The 24,396-nt window shown below is 43.3% G+C and overlaps 1 protein-coding gene across 1 annotated transcript in view; it reads left to right on the top strand.

The window, feature by feature from the left end:
* The first annotated feature begins 161 nt into the window (after positions 1–161).
* Positions 162–24,396, top strand: part of LOC110499990 (LHFPL tetraspan subfamily member 3 protein) — a 36,688-nt gene continuing 12,453 nt past the window's right edge. Inside the window, exon 1 of the mRNA XM_021577083.2 lies at positions 162–1,519. Within this exon, the coding sequence (XP_021432758.1) occupies positions 1,090–1,519 (430 nt within the window). The 5' untranslated portion in view covers positions 162–1,089. The remainder of the gene's footprint in view (positions 1,520–24,396) is intronic.

Below are 24,396 nucleotides of genomic sequence, written 5' to 3'. Positions count from 1 at the left end.
ACAGTTGGGAGACTTGGAGTAGGCTATCAAACAGATGATGCATTTATAGTGATTACCCAGACATTCATGATTAAGTTTAGCCAATTCGCCTATATCACGACCTCGTGATAAAATGCCATGTCGCAGGACTGAGTTTTATAGCCTGCCCTTGATGTTGATGTGCACTTGTTCACTGTGCGCTAAACACCAGAGCGTCTTGATGTGCGACAGAAACTATCCTATTTCGGTGGACACAGATCAACACCGAGAGTGAGAGAGCTGAAACTTTAATATTCTGCCTCGAAGGTCAGAGCCAACCTAGACTAAATCAAATAGGAGTGTTGCTTTTTAGATTTAACGATTTTATTTCAGATGTCTCCCATTCCATCATTGCACTGGGGCATGAGACAGTGGGATTAGGGGATAGGCTGTATTGCGCATGGTGCTTTATCAGAGGGGCTTTGATAGGCCTATCCGTTGTGACAGTCGGACTGCGCCTGCCTGGAATACAGGTGTTCTTTGGTCAAATATGGACGCAGAGCACATCATGCACAGTGAGCAGATTGTCAACACTCGCGACTTCATCATCTCAGTTAAATGCACCTCCGACACCTCGGGAAAATCGGCATTCGGTGGAAGATGAGGTTGTAGCCTTGACCACTACGGTGGTGGCCACGTCTGTGAATAGGGATCTCAGCTGCTCTCGGTGGATTGTAGCATTTTTCATTGATTGTTCATCTCTGTGCTCCCTCAATCGAATGCAGTTCTGACCGTAGGATGCTTGTTTAGCCTACTATGGCCGTTTCGATTTAACACCCGGTGATTATTACATGCTGTTATCTCAGTGATCATTCATTCAGAAGATTCCTCCTCAGTATTATTCGTAATATCTCTCGGATACCCAGCCTACCATTCAATAAAGATAAGGAAAACGGTGGCGGACCCAAGCACAGTGCAAGCTGCAAGGCTTTAGTAGGCTGAACACTCGCCCAGAGGGGAGCAGTTTAGTCCGGGATATCATGTCACATTGACGCGGCCGGGATGTGCTTTGTGCTTGATTAAAGCTCTGTGTGTAAACAGTTCGTAAATGTAAAAACCTTTAGAGACTGAATGATGGTGCCTGGGGCTCCTACAACCATGCTTCCCGCTTCCGAGGCTGCCAAAATCTACCAGACCAACTATGTGAGGAACTCCCGCGCTATCGGGGTTCTGTGGGCCATCTTCACCATCCTCTTCGCTATAGTCAACGTGGTGTGCTTTATCCAGCCCTACTGGATCGGAGACGGGATGGACACGCCGCAGGCCGGTTACTTCGGCCTCTTCCACTACTGCATCGGAAACGGGCTGTCCCGGGACCTGACGTGCCAGGGCAGCTTCATGGAGTTCAGCACGATCCCTTCCGGCGCCTTCAAAGCCGCGTCCGTCTTCATCGGGATGTCCATGGCGCTGGTCATCGGATGCATCGGCTGCTTCACGCTCTTCTTCTTCTGCAGCACAGGCACGGTCTACAAGATCTGCGGCTGGATACAGCTGGCTGCGGGTAAGTTCCCCCGTCTGCATATTGATTCCTTGAAGGGTGAAGGAGTTCAGAACTTCAGCAGTTCTACAACCAGAGAGATATCTCTGTATTCCAGCTGTTCAATCAGCCAGGAAGGGGAAATAAACAATGTGTTAAAGCTAGAATCCTTAGTTGCTACATCCATTCTTGGACTTGTAAATTATAGGCTGCCAATTGATTCTTGATGAATATAACTGATACATGCCTCATGAGTTTAGTTCAACTGTTGTGCCCCATCAGAACCCTAAATATAAACTTGTTTTACTCCAATGTTGATAAACAACGTAAATGTAAACAAACACTGTATAGCCTAAAAACATGGTTAAAACTATGCTTTCGATATCATTGGTGGTTAGTCCTTGCATCTATAGCTCTGTCTGTGAATTTTAGAGTGGTTACATTTCTCCAGCCCAATCCCTTAGATTTTTTGGCAAAACGGGCGGGGATGCTCTTTACTATTGTTTAAATTACGGATTCTAGCTTTAAGTGGGGTTGATAGTGTTATACTTGACGTCAGTTTTATAAGACGTGCATGATCAATCTCGGGGAGGTTAAGTAGGTGGGTTAAGCAAATATATTTCTATAAAATGAGCAAAAGCTCCTTGCAGATGACAGCCATGTTTGTTTATCTGTCTTAAATCACCATACACTGTCACACTATCTTTAACACATCTATTAATGGAGCAAAGGCAACTACACAAAATACAGCCAGACACGCGAACGACACCGGCCAAGTTGGTAAAAAACCTTGCAAAAATAAATGTACACATGCACGTGTCAAGCGCAAACGTGGTTCTATTTCAGATGCTGCAGGTGCTGCAAGTCCCCTCCTTATTGTATATCAGGAAGATACAAACCCACATAGATGCTTGAAAAACACACGATAAGAGATGAATTAAAGATAACTAAACACCAACTAGGTTTCCCTTTTTATCTGTAGAGAAACACAAGATGATGTATGACTCCAGGTCAACATTCTACAAACACCCATCTTAAGAGAGGACCATATGAATGTTAGGTAAAATAACAACCCAATGTTAATCTCCCAGCTAAATATCCATTGACGTTTCATGTGTTTCGACCCACCCAAAATTAATATAATTGATGCACAGTTGATTTGAGTTTTAACCTGCATGTCATGATTGCATCTTGCCAGATAGACAAAATCCCAGTGGCATGCGGACGCACTCCAGTGGTGTGGTCTGCATGTAATGCTCTCTCATACATCAGAATTTACCCACGCTTGTAAACAAGCATCACAGTGAAAGTTACTTTGCAGAATTTAAACTGGTAAAGAATGCACACAGACTCCAGGTTGTGGCTTTAAAGCGGGTGCATACAATCATCGAGTGATCCATCAAAGGCAACGATCCTTCAACTCATCTCTGTAACAAGTAACACAAACCACTGATTTAAAAAACATAATGAATGGGTGTTAATGCTGCTTGACAGATGTTGGTCTGAGACCCACAATACCATCCGTCTGTACAGCTGCAGGAGCCTCGCTGTAAATTCATGTTGAACACAAACACCAGCATGGAGATTATCCGGAGGATTCCACAGCATTCTCGTCCCAGACTGAGTTCAAACGGAAGCCCTGCCCAATGAACACAGCCAGGGTGTTTATATCAGCATCTTTTTTTTCCACATGAAAGAAAGACACTGCTTATCCCTCAGTGGTGACCGCTTGGTTGGTATCCACCAAATTATTCTCAGGGTAGGAGGGCTGATCTAGGATCGGTTTTGCATTTTAGATCATAATGAGTATGATAATATGGACAGATCCTAGATCAGCAGGCCTACTCTGAGATGTTCTGGATACGGTCTTCATAATACGGTACAGATCTGATCATGTTCAGACTATACAGGGGGGTGATCAACAAACTGACTAACACTCACACAGTATGATGCCAAAAAACACACTACTAAACATATTGTAAATATTTACGTAATTTAAATTAAGATAATTATTTTTGACGATCTCTGCCTAGTTATGGGGCCTTTTCACCACTGAGATTCTCCAAAAATACAGGTGACAAATATGTTTTATCAACTCAACAGTCCATGCCATGTTGAGGTCACTGTGAAATGGGCTATTAAGACGTTCCTGGGGATTAGTAAATGGAAATATATTGTACTTTTATTTTCTCATTGCAGCCACAGATCCCAGGCATGATTGTCAAATCCTTCTAGGCTCAGTGTAGTCAGACTTCTATCCAGGACCAACTGGCTGTTGTGAGTGTCTGCCAAAGACGGCTCATAGCGAAGATGCACCTCTCCTTAAAAGCAGAGGAGAGGATGAACGTCTGATGAGAACAATCTACCTGTAGGCATTTGAACAGCAACGCCAGAAGGAAATGTACATGAAACCAACTGACATGTTCCCGCCGCAGCAATACAATACCTAAACAAGTCTGTCTCCTTACTACTATTAACACTCTTGAATAATCTGCTTAACTGGCCCACTGCACACAGCACTTCTCAGGTAGACATGCCCAGTCTGCACTCAGCCCAGTAGCTGCCTGCAAACTGGAGCAGCTGGACCATCTGCCCTGCCTCCCTCCATCCTCCCTCTCTCCCCCCTTGTGTCGCCTTGACCACCCCGATCACTGCGGACCAGTTAACTCCCGAACTAAGACTGACAGGAAGCCCCCTCCATGACAACCACACTGCATGGTCGGTCGATGATAATCACACTCATCCTGTGACAACTTCCACCAAATGCCAGGCGCTTCTCCACTCTAGTGGAGGATGTGATGGATGGGTCGGCTCTGGCAGCATGACAATGCCTGCCTGTCTGGCTCTAGTGAGGAAGCAGATTGGTGCTCGGCTCGCCATCCTGGATGGAAACAAGAACTCCGCTGACCATCCCTATTTCCCACCCCCACCAAGGCAAATGCCTGAACACGCAGGAAAGTGATTATCATTAATGTATTCGGCAGGGGCTCCTTGCTCAGTTTGGATATGGCTTCCACAAGCAAACAAAGGAGCCAGGAGCTCTTGAGTGCGTTATGGAGGCATTTCAATGACCTGTTTCCTGGCTCTGTTTGGACCACTAGGCTGCCCATACGGGTAAGTGGCCGCACATTGCTGCACTCAGTACTGGTCCAATGGGTCCCCAGAAACGGAAGCTGGCATTAACATCAAACATTAAAAGGCCCATTTGGTTGCTAGTGGTTTATTGATCCAGAGGTTTCTGTGCAGAACAAAACAGCACAAAGCTTCACTAATGGGAGACAGCTGCTGTCACCGTCTGGCTCCTCTGCTGCTTACAGGCAGTACTGTCTGTTGGTCTATTTATTTAGGTGTGTGTGAGTGTTTGAGTGTGTGTGTGCTACTCTTTACCGTGTCTTTAATTTATCATAGGTGTCTGTCACAATCCCTCAGTCTGGAGATTGGGCAAACTCGTGCCTATGCATGAAAATGCATGATTTGACATTTAAATACACTGTTCAGCACTCACACAGTACTGTGGCTGTTGGGGATCTTTGCACAGTGTGGCTCTCCATTTCTCACACTTCTTTAAAATGGAGGCAAGTGAGAGACATCACATGGTGCCTTGTTGGGGGAAAGAGAGGATGTGGATAAGATATGTCAACAAAGGGAGGGGATGAAGACCAGCAGGGAGGAAAAGATAAAAGCACATTAAAGAAAATGGAAAGTGATGGTCACAAAGAAGGTTTTGGAGAAAAAAAAGAGAGAAGAAGAGTTAAAATATTGATGCTGAAAAGTACTATCAAGAGATGAGGTCAGGAAGAAAGCCATGCCATTAGAAGTTCAAGCTCGGGCCCAGCCTTTCTGAACCGAATATGACCAGCCATAAATGAGAGCTTAGCCTCCCTCTCCACTCACAACTTTACAAGGTTGTGCACTAAAGCCAGTGGGCAGTTGCTGTGTGTGTCATAGTACCACTAAAGTCAATAGATAATGACATCAACCAGCTCTTATCCTTCCTGTCAGTGATAATGTGATGGACTGGCTGGCTGGGCCTGAGATGATTCGGGAGATGATGTAACATGACCAAACGGGAGTCCCAGTTACTCTCTCTCTCACACACACACACACACACACACACACACACACACACACACACACACACTCTAGAGCCATTAGTCAGAGTTTTAGAGGACAGCAGAAGTAGTGTGGTGGGACATCAGGAGGAGTTGTGAATGGGGCTGATGAAAGCCGGCCCACTACTCCAGCTCTTTGGAAGCCCATTGAGTCTCCCACAGCATACTCCACAGATCAGACTCTCCCACAGCATACTCCACAGATCAGAGACTCTCCCACAGCATACTCCACAGATCAGAGACTCTCCCACAGCATACTCCACAGATCAGAGACTCTCCCACAGCATACTCCACAGATCAGAGACTCTCCCACAGCATACTCCACAGATCAGAGACTCTCCCACAGCATACTCCACAGATCAGAGACTCTCCCACAGCATACTCCACAGATCAGAGACTCTCCCACAGCATACTCCACAGATCAGACACTCTCCCACAGCATACTCCACAGATCAGACACTCTCCCACAGCATACTCCACAGATCAGAGACTCTCCCACAGCACTCCACAGATCAGAGACTCTCCCACAGCATACTCCACAGATCAGAGACTCTCCCACAGCATACTCCACAGATCAGAGACTCTACCACAGCATACTCCAGAGAGGGAGAGAGAAAAAGGGCCCACCCCTCTATCCCTCTCCTCTTTAACTCATCCTTCTCTCCGTTCCATCACCATTCTGCAAAGCACCTGTCCAGGCCCTGTTGTCAGCCACATACACACCATCCTTTTAGAGTGTAATGTTATGTACAATGGGCCAATGGACCTTTAAGCCTCCAATGCAGTCATCAGGAAGTTAGATGGTGCGCCTGCCAGGCATGAAATGTGTGATTTCTCAAACCCACCTCCCAAATGATCAGCATAGCATGCCTCTTAATAGAACTGTCAGCTGGTAAATAAATCAGAAAGCAGACGTTGTACGTCAGGAGGTGTGAAGGCGTCAGAGCAGGAGGTGTTTTATGAATCTTCCTGTGGATTAGAGGTGGCAGATACAGTGCCAAGTTTAGGATGTCATTCTGACACATCCCGTACCTGCCAATGACCCATAAGATGGGTTTGTGCTAAGAGGAGAAAATGACTGTAGATGCCATTATTGGCATTTGCTTCAATAACATTTCATTACTAGATCTGATGGTTTATATGCAGTCTTATTATTCAGATGTGGGAAAGTGTTTTAAAGATGTTGTGATCTCATCGTATTGGTGCACACCATTACTTTGATAAAATAGCTCGTCAATTTTTCATGAGTTTGACTGGCAGCTGTGATGGAGGACTTGCTAGGCCTGTTAGAAATAATCTCTGATTGAAGAGTTGCATGGTCTTTTGGGACTAAACTGTGACTGACTTATGATTAGATCTAAGAGGTTGATGATAAGAAGGTGACGAGAGACAAATGTACAGCAGAAGAGAGGTTTGAAAGACAGCTGATTCCAGAGAGAGACATCTAAAATAGCATGACAATGCAAATCCCTAAAGAAGAGTTAGTCCTCTGGGAGTACAATATAGCCTCATTCAAAATGGGTTATAACACTCAACTATCTTATGATCAATTTCCTGCTAATCGAATGTGCTTGGTGTGGAGTGCAAGCATCAGCCATACTGCCAGGGAAAATTCAGAGCAATGCTAAATATATTTGATGGAGGCCTATCTGTCAATACACTGTTCCTCTCTGGAGTCAAATTCAAGCTTTCATAACCACAGGCACTCTGACTCTACTGCATCATTAAACCAACTTCCAGTAAAATAGAGGCATTTAAATGCTCTACGAGCTATTAAAGTGGGTTCCTGCGCATCAGTGGATTTTCATTGTAGACCGGCACAGTTGAACCACAAATTGAACCACAAATCCGTGGCACCGGCCGGCTAGCGTTAGGGGCGGGTGGTGTGTGAGGGAAGAAAGTTGGAAACTCCAAGTCAGACACTCACAGTATGGGTAAAAGAGTAGAGAGACAAGGGATCTCTAGTGATACTGTACCAGTCAAAAGTTTGGACATACTTACTCATTCAAGAGTTTTACTTTATTTTTTACTATTTTCTACATTGTAGAATAATAGTGAATAAATCAAAACTATGAAAGAACACATATGGAATAATGTAGTAACCAAAAAAGTGTTAAACAAATCTAAATATATTTTAGATTTTAGATTCTTCAAAGTAGCCACCCTTTGCCTTGATGACAGCTTTGCACACTCTTGGTATTCGCTCAACCAGCTTCACCTGGAATGCTTTTCCAACAGTCTTGAAGGAGTTCCCACATATGCTGAGCAATTGTTGGTTGCTTTTCCTTCACTCTGTGGTCCAACTCATCCCAAACCATCTCAATTGGGTTGAGGTCAGGTTATTGTGGAGGCCAGGTCATCTGATGCAGCACTCCATCACTCTCCTTCTGGGTCAAATAGCCCATACACAGCCTGGAGGTGTTTTGGGTCATTGTCCTTTGGATAAACAAATGATAGTCCCAGTGCAAATCAGATGGGATGCCGAGGTAACTCTGGGTCTTCCTTTCCTGTGGTGGTCCTCATGAGAGCCAGTTTCATCATAGTGCTTGATAGTTTTTGCGACTGCACTTGAAGAAACTTTTGAAATTCTTGAAATGTTCCGTATTTACTGACCTTCATGTCTTAATAGTAATGATGGTCTGTAGTTGCTCTTTGGTTATTTGAGCTGTTCTTGCCATAATATAGCTTGGTCTTTTACCAAATAGGGCTATCTTCTGTATACCAATCCTACTTTCTCACAACACAACGGATTGGCTCAAACGCATTAAGAAGGAAAGAAATTCCACAAATTAACTTTTAACAAGGCACATCTGTTAATTGAAATGCATTCCAGGTGACTACCTCATGAAGCTGGTTGAGAGAATGCCAAAAGCGTGCAAAGCTTTCATCAAGGCAAAGCGTGGCTACTTTGAAGAATCTCAAATATCAAATATATTTTGATTTGTTTAACACCATTTTGTCTACTGTGTGTGTAGGTGTGTGCAGCTGTATGCAGCATTGTCTGTGTATTCCTACATATTTGACAGTTATCCTTCAGGAGTTATGCGTGTGCAGTATTTGCCAGCACTGCCTGGGTAATCTTGGGTAGAATGAGCAATCTACAAATGCTCTACTCTGCAAATGTTCTACTCTGCAATAGAGATCTTGCTCAGTCTGCTACAGTGCAGATGTAGGCTATTAATTTGAGCCAGCATGCTACAGCAGGAAAATAATCCTGCAGCAACAGGAAATTTGAATTATTAAGTGTATTATAATTAATGGACATTTTTGTAGGAGTTGATACTTTTTTCGTATGTACAAATCTAAAATGAAAATGACAAACTTCAGAAGGCTTTTAATAAACCTCAAATAAACCAGAAGTTTTACATTTCCTGCATTTCAGTTAAGTTCTCCTGCAACAGGGTGATCAAATTAAGATCCTACATATGTATCATCCGTCCCCAAGGGAGCGTCACTAAATAGCTAGGCTACCCACCACTGTACAAGGGATCAGTGACAAATCCCCTAGCAGGGGAAAGTGATAATCTCAAGGAGCATAAGCTTCTCCCAAGAAGAGAAAATACTGCCTGTCTCTCACTTTCTCTCCCCATTCTCTCTCTCTCATACAACTCAGCTATCACTGATCATAGTGAGAGAAGCTGACTTATTTAAAGCAGATGGGTTTATGCCACATGTAAAACTTAATTTTAGGTCACTTGTAGAATCTGTAGCTATCATCAACTGCAGTAGTGTGTAAAAAATAAGTTGACCCGATTGACTTGTAATTTTTATGTTTGTCCTACTGCAGAAGATACAAAAGAATAAAGATATTATAAATATCAAATTATGTATATATACAGTGTTATAACGATGTGCAAATGGTTAAAGTACAAAGGGAAATTACATTTAAAATACATTTACAATGGTGTTTGTTCTTCACTGGTTGCCCTTTTCTTGTGGGGCTAGGGGCGTACACTTAGCTGCTGTGATGGCACACTGTGGTATTTCACCCAGTAGATATGTGAGTTTATCAAAATCGGGTTTGTTTTCAAATTCTTTGTGGATCTGTGTAGTCTGAGGAAAATATGTGTCTCTAATATGGTCATACATTTGGCAGGAGGTTAGGAAGTGCAGCTCAGTTTCCACCTCATTTTGTGGGCAGTGTGTACATAGCCTGTCTTCTCTTGAGAGCCAGGTCTGCCTACGGCGGCCTTTCTCAATAGCAAGGCTATGCTCACTGAGTCTGTACATAGTCAAAGCTTTCCTTAAGTTTGGGTCAGTAACAGTGGTCAGGTATTCTGCCACTGTGTACTCTCTGTTAAGGGCCAAATAGCATTCTAGTTTGCTCTGTTTTTTTTGTTAATTACTTGACACATTGGAAATAATTATCTTTTTGTTTTCTCATGATTTGGTTGGGTCTAATTGTGTTGCTGTCCTAGGGCTCTGTGGGGTCTGTTTGTGTTTGTGAACAGAACCCCAGGACCAGCTTGCTTAGGGGACTCTTCTCCAGGTTAATCTCTCTGAAGGTGATGGCTTTGTTATGGAAGGTTTGGGAATCGCTTCCTTTTAGGTGGTTTGTAGAATTTAACGGCTCTTTTCTGGATTTAGATAATTAGCAGGTATCTGCCTAATTCTGCTCTGCATGCATTATTTGGTGTTTTACATTGTACATGGGGGATATTTTTTCAGAATTCTGCATGCAGAGTCTCCATTTGGTGTTTGTGCCATTTTGTGAATTATTGGTTGGTGAGCAGACCCCAGACCTCACAACCATAAAGGGCAATGACTGATTAAACTGATTAAAGTATTTTTTGCCAGATCCTAATTGGTATGTCGAATTTTATGTTCCTTTTGATGGCATAGAATGCCCTTCTTGCCTTGTCTCTCAGATCGTTCACAGCTTTGTGGAAGTTACCTGTGGCGCTGATGTTTAGGACAAGTTATGTATTGTTTTTTTGTGTGCTCTAGGGCAATGGTGTCTAGATGGAATTTGTGCTTGTGGTCCTGGCGACTGGACCTTTTTTGGAACACCATTATTTTGGTCTTACTGAGATTTACTGTTAGGGCCCAGGTCTGGCAGAATCTGTGCAGAAGATCTAGGTGCTGCTTTAGGCCCTCCTTGGTTGGAGACAGAAGCACCAGATCATCAGCAAACAGTAGACATTTGACTTCAGATTCTAGTAGGGTGAGGCCGGGTGCTGCAGACTTTTCTAGTGCCCTCGCCAATTTGTTGATATATATGTTGAAAAGGGTGGGGCTTAAGCTGCATCCCCGTCTCACCCCACGGCCCTGTGGGAAGAAATGTGTGTTTTTGCCTATTTTAACCGCACACTTGTTGTTTGTGTACATGGATTTTATTATGTTGTATGTTTTTCCCCCAACACCACTTTCTATCAATTTGTATAGCAGAACCTTATGTCAAATTGAGTCAAAGGCTTTTTTTTTTTAAATCAACAAAGCATGAGATGACTTTGCCTTTGTTTTGGTTTGTTTGTTTGTCAAATAGGGTGTGCAGGGTGAATACGTGGTCTGTCGTACAATAATTTAGTAAAAAGCCCATTTTTACATTTGCCCAGTACATTGTTTTCACTTAGGAAATGTACGAGTCTGCAGGTAATGATAATGCAGAGGATTTTCCCAAGGTTGCTGTTGACGCCTATCCCAGTTAAGAATTTGTTCTTAACTGACTTGCCTAGTTAAATAAAGGTAAAAAAAATAAAATAATAATAATTATTATTATTATTATTGGGGTGAAATTTGTCTCCACTTTTGTGGATTGGGGTGATCAGTCCTTGGTTCCAAATATTGGGGAAGATGCCAGAGCTAAGCATCATGTTAAAGAGTTTTAGTATAGCCAATTGGAATTTGTTGTCTGTATATTTGATAATTTCATTGAGGATACCATCAACACCACAGGCCTTTTTTGGGTTGGAGAGTTTTTATTTTGTCCTGTAGTTCATTCAAGGTAGTTGGAGAATCCAGTGGATTCTGGTAGTCTTTAATAGTTGATTCTAAGATTTGTATTTGATCATGTTTTTGCTGTTTATTATTTATTATATAGCCAAAACGATTGGAGAAGTGGTTTACCCATACATCTCCATTTTGGATAGATAATTCTTCGTGGTTAGAAGTGGTTAGAGTCTATGGATTTTTCAATTACATTGAGCGGATTTCTGACGTGCTGTTCCTTCTTTTTCAGTAGTGTATTTCTGTATTGTTTTAGTGATTCACCATAGTGAATGTGGAGACTCAGGTTTTCTGGGTCTCCATGTTTTTGGTTGGACAGGTTTCTCAATTTCTTTCTTAGGTTTTTGCATTCTTCATTAAACCATTTGTCATTGTTGTTCGTTTTCTTTGGTTTTCTGTTTGAAATTTTTAGATTCGATAGGGAAGCTGAGAGGTTAAATATACTGTTAAGATTTTCTACTGCCAAGTTTACACCTTCACTATTACAGTGGAAAGTTTTGTCCAGGAAGTTGTCTAAAAAGGTTTGAATTTGTTGTTGCCTAATTGTTTTTTGGTAGGTTCCCACACTACATTCCTTCCATCTATAGCATCTCTTAATATTACTCAGTTCCTTTGGCTTTGATCCCTCATGACTGAGTATTGCTCTGTTCAAGTAGACTGTGATTTTGCTGTGGTCTGATAGGGGTGTCATTGGGCTGACTGTGAACGCTCTGAGAGACTCTGGGTAGAGGTCAGTGACAAAGTAGTCTACAGTACTACTGCCAAGAGATGAGCTATAGGTTTACCTACCATAGGAGTCCCCTCGAAGTCAACCATTGACTATGTACATACCCAGCGTGCGACAGGGCTGCAGGAGTTGTGACCCGTTTTTGTTGGTTATGTTGTCATAGTTGTGCCTAGGGGGGCATATGGGGAAGGGAATGCTGTCACCTCCAGGCAGGTGCTTGTCCCCGTGTGCTGAGGGTGTCAGGTTCTTGTCCGGTTCTGGCATTTAGGTCACCACAGACTAGCACATGTCCCTGGGCCTGGAAATGAATGATCTCTCTCTCTCTCTCTCTCTCTCTCTCTCTCTCTCTCTCTCTCTCTCTCCACAGTTTTATGACTTTACGACAGGTCGTAAATTCCTGGAAGGGACCCTCTCCCCCTTTAGACATGCAGTATTGAGAGAGTATTGAGGGAGAGAGAACAAAGAACTTCTCTTGTCAAAACTCCTAATCGCCGAAATGGGAGTATTAAACAATATTTCTACATTTGAGAATGTGGGAATGGTCCGTGGACACTTAAGGGACAGTTATAACAAGTGTGTTTCAGTTCGTGATCTCATGAAGGACAGGAAACACACATAACTGTATCTCTTAAAGTGTACATTTCCCAGCCGTCAGGTTTACATCTAAATATTGTGAAACGTATGTGATTAAACTATTTGTGAAAAGATGTAACGTGATGTTAACCTTCTCAATGAGAAAATATGGGGTTTCATATAAAGTTAACCAAGTCAGTAACCACGCCCACGTGAGCATAGATATTACGTTGGCGTTATGGACCGCCCTTTTCTCTGAAGTGTGTAAAACCCACTCCTGATGAAATTCACATTAGACCAGAGAACATGCAGCTGACGCTTCATGTGAAATGGTTTAAACTACAACTCTACCAAAGGACAAGTCAGAGAACTCCGGGACAGAGTCCCCAGGTTGGAATGGCTACAATTCTATAGGTCATTCTATAGGAGACCAGGCTGGAAATGGTTCCACTCTATCGATCACTACAGAATAACTATCGACCACTACAGAATAAGAGCAAATCTTAGATGCATGATTACTAGTCTGCAGTTAGAAATTACATAAACCTAGAACGAGAATACCGACAACCACCAAAGCATCTATTCTATGAGAACATTTCCGAATGGTATTCTGAAGTATCCATTCTAAATACCTACAACCACGAAAGACATTGAAACTTCTGGGAAAGTTAACCAGAGACTGATGAACTCTACAGGACAATCAAGGATTCCAACAGAGAAGACAACAACGACATATGGGCATAAATATATACATTTAAATTATTCTCGAAGAGTGGCCGTTCATGTGCAAAGGACTAGCATTTCAATTATTATAATTATCCACTGTGTGTCGTGAATCGCTTTTGTCTTTCCTGCTCTCTCAATCCCCACCCCTTTCATTTGTCTACCAAACCGTCATATTGGCTTAGGCAACTAGGGACTTTTCTATCATTGTTAGTAACCAATATCAACTGTTTGTTTGTTATGTATTTCTGTGATTAGTTAGTTAGTAAATAAATAATTAAGCCAATTTGTATATTGATGATTTATTATGGAAACTAGGGTTCGTGCAGATATCCAAGGGTTTGCGACGTTCAGTAAAGAGAACTGATGAGGTAATAATTCATTAATAGAAGACTAATTTATCAGATATTAAGATATATTAAAATTATAACTCTGTAGCTCTAAACATTTTCCCGTGGTGCCACGTCTTCCTAATTAATTAATGTTTACATGATTCGTTTAATCACATAATAATTCAACCTATAGATCTGATTTTATATAAATAAGTCTTCACATTTAATGATAGTCCAGACACGACACAGCATTGACAAGAACTTCAAATGTCAGTGTTTGTCCTACATTCATTTAGCAGTGGTGCACCAAATGTCTGCCGAGACGCGCTTTTAAGATCAGAGTGACACGTTACAACATCAGATCGTCCGAGAAACCTCCAAGGTAACTAGCTAGCTAGGTTGTAATCCTGGAAGTGTATCCAACCCTATTAATATATTTATAAATGTGCCCCAGGAAGACCCCGCTACCTCTGCCACCACTGGTGAAAGAAATCCTAGGGGAAACACTGCATGGGAGATAGTGGCTGCTGCAAACACCAACCGCTAAAGATAAGACTAGAAATCAGGGCATTTAGTTTCAGAATTGTGTACTTAATGTATACATGTATGTGTCAGACATGACTTTAACTTTGGTGTATCTAAGGGTCACAACAAGGCTCTCTAAAGAGCCACAATTGAGTGACTTTTTCTGGGCTGAATTTCCCCCAGGTCTGTGAACCTTAGCAGTGAGAGCAATCACAATTGAGATCTCACTGTCAGCATTGTTTATCCGTTAAAAAAATGCTGAGTGCCGAAATGCTAAATACATGACCTTGTAGAATGTGTTGAAGCATCTTGAATCATTGAATGCATAGAAATGCATGAGCCATATCAATATCACTGCGTAACTCTGGTTTGTGAATAAATTATAGTTGCGTCAAATATGAATGAAAGGCTTTGAAGGCGTTTGGTATTTCAAGTTGCCCTGTGTGAGCAGTTTTAGATGAAATGCAATCATGAGTCGTGCAAATACATTCATATCTGCTGTAAGCAGGGGATAGCAGGTAGAAAATAAACTCAGTTGCTCTTTTGAATCACATGAACTCAAACACAATGGTGCAGCTCATTCCAGCAAGCTGCATCTCCCTGCTCAACCACAGGTGAGAAGATCTATAGAGACCTCTCTTCTCTCTCCCTGTCAGCTTTTATGAAAAAGAAAAACAGTCCTGAACAAGCATTTCCCATCCTGACTTCATAATTAAGAAATAATGACAGTTTAGAGTTGTTTAATTATGACTAGAGGCAAAATAGTAAAAATTAACTACAGATAAAGACATGATGGCGCCGGAGGAGATGGCTGCCGTTTTACAGGCTCCCAACCAATTGTGCTATTGTGTGTGCTTTTTCTCATTATTTGTAACCTATTTTCTACATAATGTTTCTGCCACTGTTTCTGCCACTGTTTCTTATGACCAAAAAGAGCTTCTGGATATCAGGACAGCGATTACTCACCTCGTACTGGACAAAGATTTTTTCTTTAGATCCTTCGTGTCCGAGTTGGACATGAAGGATTTACTTCAGACACCTGACAAGGCCCAAATCCCCATCATTCGCATGAAGAAGAGACGGAGATATCGGGGACGTAGGTCGGGGTGCTTTGCAAGGATCCGACAGTGAGTGAGTAATCACCCTCTACCATCAGTCCTATTAACCAACGTACAATCATTGGATAACAAAATGGATGAGCTCCGATCAAGATTATCCTACCAATGGGACATTAAAAACTGTAATATCTTATGTTTCACCAAGTTGTGGCTGAATGACGACATGGATAACATACAGCTGGCTGGGTTTTTAGTCCATCGGCAAGATAGAACAGCTGCCTCCGGTAAGACAAGGGGTGCGGTCTGTGTCTATTTGTAAATAACAGCTGGTGCACAAAATCTAATATTAAGGAAGTCTCTAGGTTTTGCTCCCATGAGGTAGAGTATCTCATGATAAGCTGTAGATCACACTATTTACCAAGAGTTTTCATCTATATTTTTCATAGCTGTTTATTTACCACCACAAACCGATGCTGGCACTAAGACAGCACTCAACGAGCTGTGTAAGGCCATAAGCAAACAAGAAAATGCTCATCCAGAGGCGGCGCTCCTAGTGGCCGGGAACTTTAATGCAGGGAAACTTAAATCCGTTTTACCTCATTTCTACCAGCATGTTAAATGTGCAACCAGAGGGAAACAACTCTAGACCACCTTTACTCCACACATAACTCTATCCTCCTGATTCCTGCTTACAAGCTAAAAACTAAAGCAGGAAACACCATTGACTTGCTCAATAAGGAAATGGTCAGATGACGCAGATGCTAAGCTACAGGACTGTTTTGCTAGCACAGACTGGAATATGTTCTGGGATTCTTCCGATGTCATTGAGGAGTACACCACATCAGTCACTGGCTTCATCAATAAGTGCATCGATGACGTCGTCCCCACAGTGACCGTACGTACATACCCGAACCCATGCAACATCCGCACTGAGCTGTGTAGAGCTGTCACTTTCAAGGAGCGGGACTCTAACCCGGACGGTTATAAAAAATCCCGCTTTGCACTCCGACGAACAATCAAACAGGCAAAGCGTCAATACAGGATTAAGATCGAATCGTACTACACCGGTCCCGACACTCGTCAGATGTGGTAGGGTTTGAAAACTATACTACAGACTACAAAGTGAAGCACAGCCACGAGCTACCCAGTGACACAAGCCAACCAGATGAGCTAAATCACTTTTGTGCTCTCTTTGAGGCAAGTAACACTGAAGCATGCATTAGAGCATCAGCTGTTCCGGCGACTGTGTGATCACACTCTCCGTAGCCGATGTGAGTAAATAGGTCAACATTCACAAGGCCGCAGGGCCAGACGGATTACGAGGACATGTACTCCGAGCATGCCAACTGGCAAGTGTCTTCACTGACATTTTCAACCTGTCCCTGACCGAGTCTGTAATACCAACATGTTTCAAGCAGACCACCATAGTCCTTGTGCCCAAAAACACCAAGGTAACCTGCCTAAATGACTACCGATCTGTAGCACTCACGTCTGTAGCCATAAAGTGCTTTGAAAGGCTGGTCATGGCTAACATCAACACCATTATCCCAGAAACCCTAGACCACTCCAACTTGCATACAGAAAAAGGAGGATTGAGCACTCTCCCATTCTCATCGACGGGGCTGTAGTGGAGCAGGTTGAGAGCTTCAAGTTCCTTGGTGTCCACATCACCAACAAACTATCACGGTCCATACACACCAAGACAGTCGTGAAGAGGTCACAACAACGGCTATTCCCTCTCAGGAGACTGAAAAGATTTGACATGGGTCCTCAGATCCTCAAAAAGTTCTACAGCTGCACCATCGAGAGCATTCTGACTGGTTGCATCACCGCCTGGTATGACAACTGCTCGGCCTCCGACCGCAAGGCACTACAGAGGGTAGTGTGTATGGCCCAGTACATCACTGGGGCCAAGCTTCCTGCCATCCAGGACCTCTCTACATCTGTAGTATTCGGCGCGTGTGTCAAATAAAATGGGATTTGATTTGATTGTGTTATGATTGAAAATTAGATCATTATTGTTAAAAACTCTGACCTTGGCCTACATGTGCCAACAAACAAACCACAAGACACACACATGAAAACAGGTGTGAACAAGATCTGTTTCTTATTCCTAAAATGAGGGCTATGAAGCTCTCCATTAAAGTAGACTTGTATTGGCCATGTTGATAAACTATGACAAGCACATGTAGCATACAGCATGGTGAACTCTTCTCACCACCAGACATTCTGCTCTCAACCTGTTAAATAAAATCGCTGTTTGATCCATCAGTCCAGACAGTGTTGTTGTAGTCTAAGTAGTGATAGGCTATAGATGTATTGACCCCCATGTCTCCTCCAGTCTCTTTGTCCCAGCCAGCGTTCAGAGGAGTTGGCTTTATAGATTTCCAAACTGTGTTTATCTTCTAGATCACCAGAGCCAAGCAAAGGAGACAGGTGTTTGATTTATCCCCCTCTTCCAGAGAGAGGAAGGAAAGAATGAGGGAGGGAGGAGGGACAAGGGCATGTTGAACCATTAAAAAAGCAGCGAGGCGGCAACAGCATGTGTGATGTTGGTGTGTCTGAGTTTGCTTTGTTAAGAGACTGTCGCGCAGTTCCTGTTTCTGTCATCATCAGTCTCTCCAACCGGCTGGTTATGACACCTGGCTTTCATTTTTGGGTTCTGTTGTTGGGTGATTAATGGGGAATGAATGAGATGCAGCGAGGGTAAGACTACTTGGCCCAGTTACTCAGGTCTAGAAAACAACAACGCCACCTGTAAACTGCTCATCTTTAAGAGACTGTGTGCTTGATATCTGACTGTGTGGGCAGTGGTGACTCGTCTCGTACTGGCCAAAGTTTTCAAAGACCTTTAACTTTTTTGTTCATTACTTCTCAGTCCTCGCCTGTGGCATCCATTTTAAGTTTCCACGCCAATCAAAGGAGGACATAGGGCAAATCCTTTGATGTGCTGGACCTGGGCAGTCATCCACTGTGTTGGAACGTGTACGCCTCATCCTACTCATCCGGTCTCTCTCTTCCTCCCCTGCTCCTCCTGACCCATGGCTAATCAATCAGTCATTGTTTTGACTACCTCTTCAAACCGTAAACCAAAACCCAAGCCCTGAGGGCAATCTCATTCTCCATGTTATCCATGGCCGCCTCATCATCTCTCAGCACTTCGACGCTCATCATTTTAATCTGCTCATCAATCAATGCATCATAATGGATTGGGTTTTCCTGGGCTTGGCTGGCATATTGCCGTGCCTCCAGCATGTATTACCCTAGCTAACCCCAAGTCTCTCCCCGTCTGGGAGAAGTAGCCTGTGAAGATGTTGGTGGTCAGCTGACCCCAGAGTTGAAGGGAAACATGACAGCCTATTGCTAGCCAGCCACAGAGACCGGGACCTGGCATAGGGGTCTAATAAACGACCAGCAGGGATGTTTTTCCTGGAGCACCCTGTCATTGTTAAGTAAGCACTAACACCGCTTGGGGAATTGCCCCTGAAACAGTAATTACAGTGAAGGAAGGCAAGTGCAGCCATGTGAATGGGAAATTAGCCACTGGGCAAAAACTGGTTGAATCAATGTTGTTACCATGTCATTTCAATTTATAAAAATCATTGGGGTGACGTTGAATCAATGTGGAAAACTGATTGGATTTGCAAAAAGTCATCAATGTATGGGCATTTCATATTTCTTTCAACCAACTTTGAACCTAGAACCAATGAGGTGGTGACATATTTTTTAATTTCACGTTGAATATACGTTAGTTTATAACTCAACCAAGTGTGTGAAATGTATGTGAAATGGGACCAGTGTGTATATTTAAAGGGAATGGATCTCTGTAAGACAAGCCATTTTTATTAATTGGTGCAATATCTAAAGGACTGGTAGTACCGAGCTGAGCTGGTTTTGAGGAACAATGTTCCCGCTGTGAAAGAAACAGCTAATGATGTTGACAGAGTGTTTCTTTCAAAGCGAGCCTTGCCAAGACCGTGGTAAAAAAAAACTTGTACAAATGAGGTCTGTGTTGTGAGGACATCAGACGGCTTCGGCACTCGCCGAGCAGCACAACAGCAGAGGTTGTTATCTGATAAACATAGCGCAGTATATTGGTCTCCGGGAACGTGTGGTTGATACTCCAGGGAGTCTGGATGAGGACACGTTCTGTGTGCATTGCTGCACTTGTGACTTATTATACAATCTCCCCTGGGTACAAATACCATACTTCTCTTTAATGAGATACTTTAATGAGATCGTCTATGTTACAGCTTCTGGTTTAGCATTGTAGTTAAGTTATTTTTGTGTTGCGGTGTTGATCTCGCTGTAACCCAGTACGTTTACATGGACCTGTTTATGAGGGTTACGGCTCGGAGGATGCATAGCTGAGAGAGAGATGCACTGTTTCACCGTTGTTCGCTGTCAGCTCTGTAGTCAATATTCTTTCCGAGCTTGGCTCGCTCACTCCCCTGGGTTGCCATGGAAACGGCACACTACTCGCTCGCTTCCTGACTCTCCCTATCGTGTTGCTGTGATATGGGCAGGAACTCTCGGACACGGCGGGCAGAGACTGGTGTAGTGGTCAAAGAGGTTCCTGCTGGGAAGGCACCGCTAGAGTTAAAAGGTGTGTCTCCATGGCAACCAGCTGGATATCGACCAGTCTGCCCTTTAAGCCGTTCCCTGCTGCCCTCGCCCCATGGGCACTAGTTGTCATCAAAGCCTTCCCTCTGATACAGCTCTGCCATTCATCACTGCTCACCAAGCTCCTGCTGATCACTCGTTGATCATCATGACATAAGATCAGAGTGGGCAGAGAGAGACATGATGTGTCTGGCCCCCTACACAGACAATGAAACGACTGACAGTCCATCATTTAGCTTGGAAACTAGATTCAACCACTCACATCTCTCACTCTGTAGACATTTTCAGCTTTATAAACAACTTTTAAATTCCACAATTATTTCAGTATTCCACTCTCTGTGACACACTGCTTCCAGATTCTCACTATTGTCCCATTCAACAGTCTCTTCCCACTTCAGCTGAATGTTATTTTCATGATTACAGCACAACAGAGACGGTCGCATAAAGTAACTGTGCAAGATCACTCCCTTTATCCCCTCCTCTCTCAGTCCATCATTAGTCAGCTTGGTACTTCCAAACTGATCTCCAAGCAGTAGAGAGAGGATCACATCACATGTACCCTTCCGTCAGCCCAGATCAGAGGAATATTAAAACAATCCCATCAGCCAACTTCAAACGGAGCCGGGTGGGAAAAAAGAAACGAGGACCTAGAAAGGATCTAGAATATTCACCTGAACTGCCTTAGCCATCTTCCACTTCCAGAACTCTGTCACCACATCTGAGGAACTTGGGAAAGAAAGGAAGGATCCACGCTGAAAAGTGATGAAGTTCTTCTAATCTAATGGGGAGATGATGAGGCTATACTAGGGCCCGTCTCTTTCTGTTCAACTAAAAACTCAGGGAAGGGATTTTTGTTAGCCATCAAGCATTGATGAGACACCTGGGTTGATTGGTGCAATGTAGAACTAACCCTGTGGGGGAATTATCTTGGAGGCTTGCAGCTCTCCATCAGAGTGGAGGAAATTGCTTTTCTATTGCTGCTCATTCAGCACTGTCAGTAAGCAGTTCCCAGTCTGTAGCTGGGTCCCGTCCAAAAAGCCTTGTTACTTTATGGTACTATACTACTACTACTCAGCTTATACTACTACTCATTCCCTCTCATGGAAGCGCATCAAAACATTATTAGGTCGATTTTTTATTTTCTTCTACTCACATGATTACACAGTGTGTCAACAGTTGTTGTTTTCCCTGTGAGGCTGCATTTCTTGTCACTGTGGCTCCTCGTTGGCAGACGCTCGGTACTCTAGTTAATTGTAACACCTGTTCCCAATCACCTCTTCTGCTCTTCCGCCCTAGAGGTTCATGGGAGACAGTGTCCTCGTTGCAATGTGTCAGTCTACTGTAATACTACAGCTCTTTATGAGTATGATAAAGGGCTTGTCATATCTGAGCGAGGGGTTGAGCGTGAGTGTCCGTGACTCTTTAGAGGGATTGAGGCATATGGCAGGGTTGGGTTTACTCATGAGATGCGATGAAAGAGTGACCGATCGAGAGAGAGAGAATGAAGGAATTAAAGAGAGGAAAAGAGAGGAAGGGGAAAATGAGAGAGAGAGAGCTGGCTGTGTGACTCATGTTGTCCTCTGTCACAGCGTCAGGAGTGTGTGACTCTCCCGGCACCTGAGAAAGTCAGGAAGAGGTGACGCAAGAGGTTTTAGTCCGCCCAAAATCTGTCCATGAAAATAAGGAATTTTTGTACGGAGATCAATGAGTGTCAACGAAAAATGTTATTGCTGATTTGCTGTGTGTGGCTTATTTGACCGAATATAAGTTTTGTAATGGTTAAGTTGTTATGAAAGCGCTGATATAAGTGGACGCACATGGCATTTCTGCAACTTTATGTCAGAGCCTGTTGTCATAGAGATAGAGGACTCATCATGGATATAACCCGTTTAGCATGGACATTGCCATTGAGGGCTTCCACCATTTTATAGTAGTCATCTGGGTGGGGATTCCTATGCGTTGGGAGCAATCAGCCAATGAAGAAGAAGAAAATGGAATACTTTAAAATGGTGCCCTGTAACAATGTGCTCTGAGAGTCAGATAGCAAGTTTCATAGAGAGATTTAAACCAGAGGGGTCCGTCAGTGGGCTTTCATAGAGGGATTTAAACCAGAGGAGGTCCGTCAGTGGGCTTTCATAGAGAGATTTAAACCAGAGGAGGTCCGTCAGTGGGCTTTCATAGAGGGATTTAAACCAGAGGGGGTCCGTCAGTGGGCTTTCATAGAGGGATTTAAACCAGAGAGGGGTCCGTCAGTGGGCTTTTATAGAGAGATTTAAACCAGAGGGGGTCCGTCAGTGGGCTTTCATAGAGGGATTTAAAACCAGGAAAACAATATTTATGCCTATGAGGATTATCATAATGATTCATGTAGTGATGAAAAGACAGACGTTTTTTTCTATTGCTATGTCTGACAATGGGTTGAATGGGTCATTTTGTTGTTGCATTTTACGATAAACTACACTATGCTGCCTTGGGAGACAGTAATGACATGAGTTTAGCTTTTTTTCAGATTTTTTTTTTATATAAATGAAGAAATGGAAGATATCAGTCCTGCAAATACAAGAGCATGGTCCTGCATGGCCTAGTGGATAGAGCACAGCACAGCAACATCAGGATTGTGGGTTAGATTCCCGCTGGGGCCACCCATACAGAAAAACATCAGGATGGTGGGTTAGATTCCCGCTGGGGCCACACATACTGAAAAAGATCAGGATTGTGGGTTAGATTCCCACTGGGGCCACCCATACAGAAAAACATCAGGATTGTGGGTTAGATTCCCACTGGGGCCACCATACAGAAAAACATCAGGATTGTGGGTTAGATTCCCACTGGGGCCACACATACAGAAAAACATCAGGATTGTGGGTTAGATTCCCACTGGGGCCACCCATACAGAAAAACATCAGGATTGTGGGTTAGATTCCCACTGGGGCCACCCATACAGAAAAACATCAGGATTGTGGGTTAGATTCCCGCTGGGGCCACCCATACAGAAAAACATCAGGATTGTGGGTTAGATTCCCACTGGGGCCACCCATACAGAAAAACATCAGGATTGTGGGTTAGATTCCCGCTGGGGCCACCCATACGTAAAAAAGGTGTATGCACACGACTGTGAACCGCGTTGGATAAAATCATCTGCTAAAGGGCATATACTATAACGCTCTGCATTTTCTATGACGGAATCAAAAAATATCTGAAAACAAAATTATAATTATCTGAAATATTCTTCATGAGGAGTCACAACAGTGTACCCTTGTACATTTGGTAAGAGTAAGGCATGTAGAAACTTGTGTTTCGGTCGACTGTTTATTCCCCCCCCCCCCCCCCCCCCGGCTATAATAGTATAACTGCTGTGATCTTGCCTGGGCCTGGGGCTGATACAGACGTGGGCGGCTTGCTGCAGAATGATTGGGTTATTCATTTGGTCCTCAATCACTTTTACGGCACACTGTCCTCCAGGGACCATCCATAAACCCCTCTGCTTTAGGAATGGAGAACAGAAGCAGATTTCTCTGCTGTGAATAGGATAGGACTTTTTCCCAGTCAGGGTAGAAAAGACACAAAGGTCAAAGTAATGAATTGCAGAACAAATGCAACATATCTATTGGTTTAATTAAGAACCACCATTGCTGCTCAATTAAGGACAGGATGGAGTAGTCTTGCTGGTTGAACACTTCCTTTCCTCTCTTTATGTGTCAGATGGTGTCACGATCGTCGTAGTGAAGAGACCAAAGCGCAGCGTGGTGTGAATACATTATTTTAATGTTAGACGAATGAACACGAAGAACACCAAACAAACAAACAAACAAACAAACAAAATAATAAGACGACCGCGATCAATACTGTGTGCAAACATGCAACATCACATAGACAATGAACCACAATACAAAACAGGCTACCTAAATATGGTTCCCAATCAAAGGCAACGACAAACACCTGCCACTGATTGAGAACCATATCAGGCCAAAACACATAGAAACAGACTAACTAGACATGCAACATAGAATGCCCACTCATATCACACCTTGACCAAACAAAACATAGAAACAAACAATGCAAATAATGGTCAGAGTGTGACAGATGGGACGCATTGGGATTCTAACCCTGTGTCCACCTGATGGTACTTCCATTCAGCAAGCCATCCCTCTATCCCTCTATCTTCTCCCCCATCCACACTCCCTCTATGTATTCCCACCTTCCTCCTCTCCTCTCTCCCTAGGAAAGAAAACAACAGGCACCTCATATAACTCTTACTCTGTTCAGACACTCGTTGTATAAA

The sequence above is a fragment of the Oncorhynchus mykiss genome, chromosome 21 (genome assembly GCF_013265735.2).
Source record: "Oncorhynchus mykiss isolate Arlee chromosome 21, USDA_OmykA_1.1, whole genome shotgun sequence".
Taxonomy (NCBI): Eukaryota; Metazoa; Chordata; class Actinopteri; order Salmoniformes; family Salmonidae; genus Oncorhynchus; species Oncorhynchus mykiss.
This window is presented reverse-complemented; position numbering and strand designations above follow the sequence as displayed.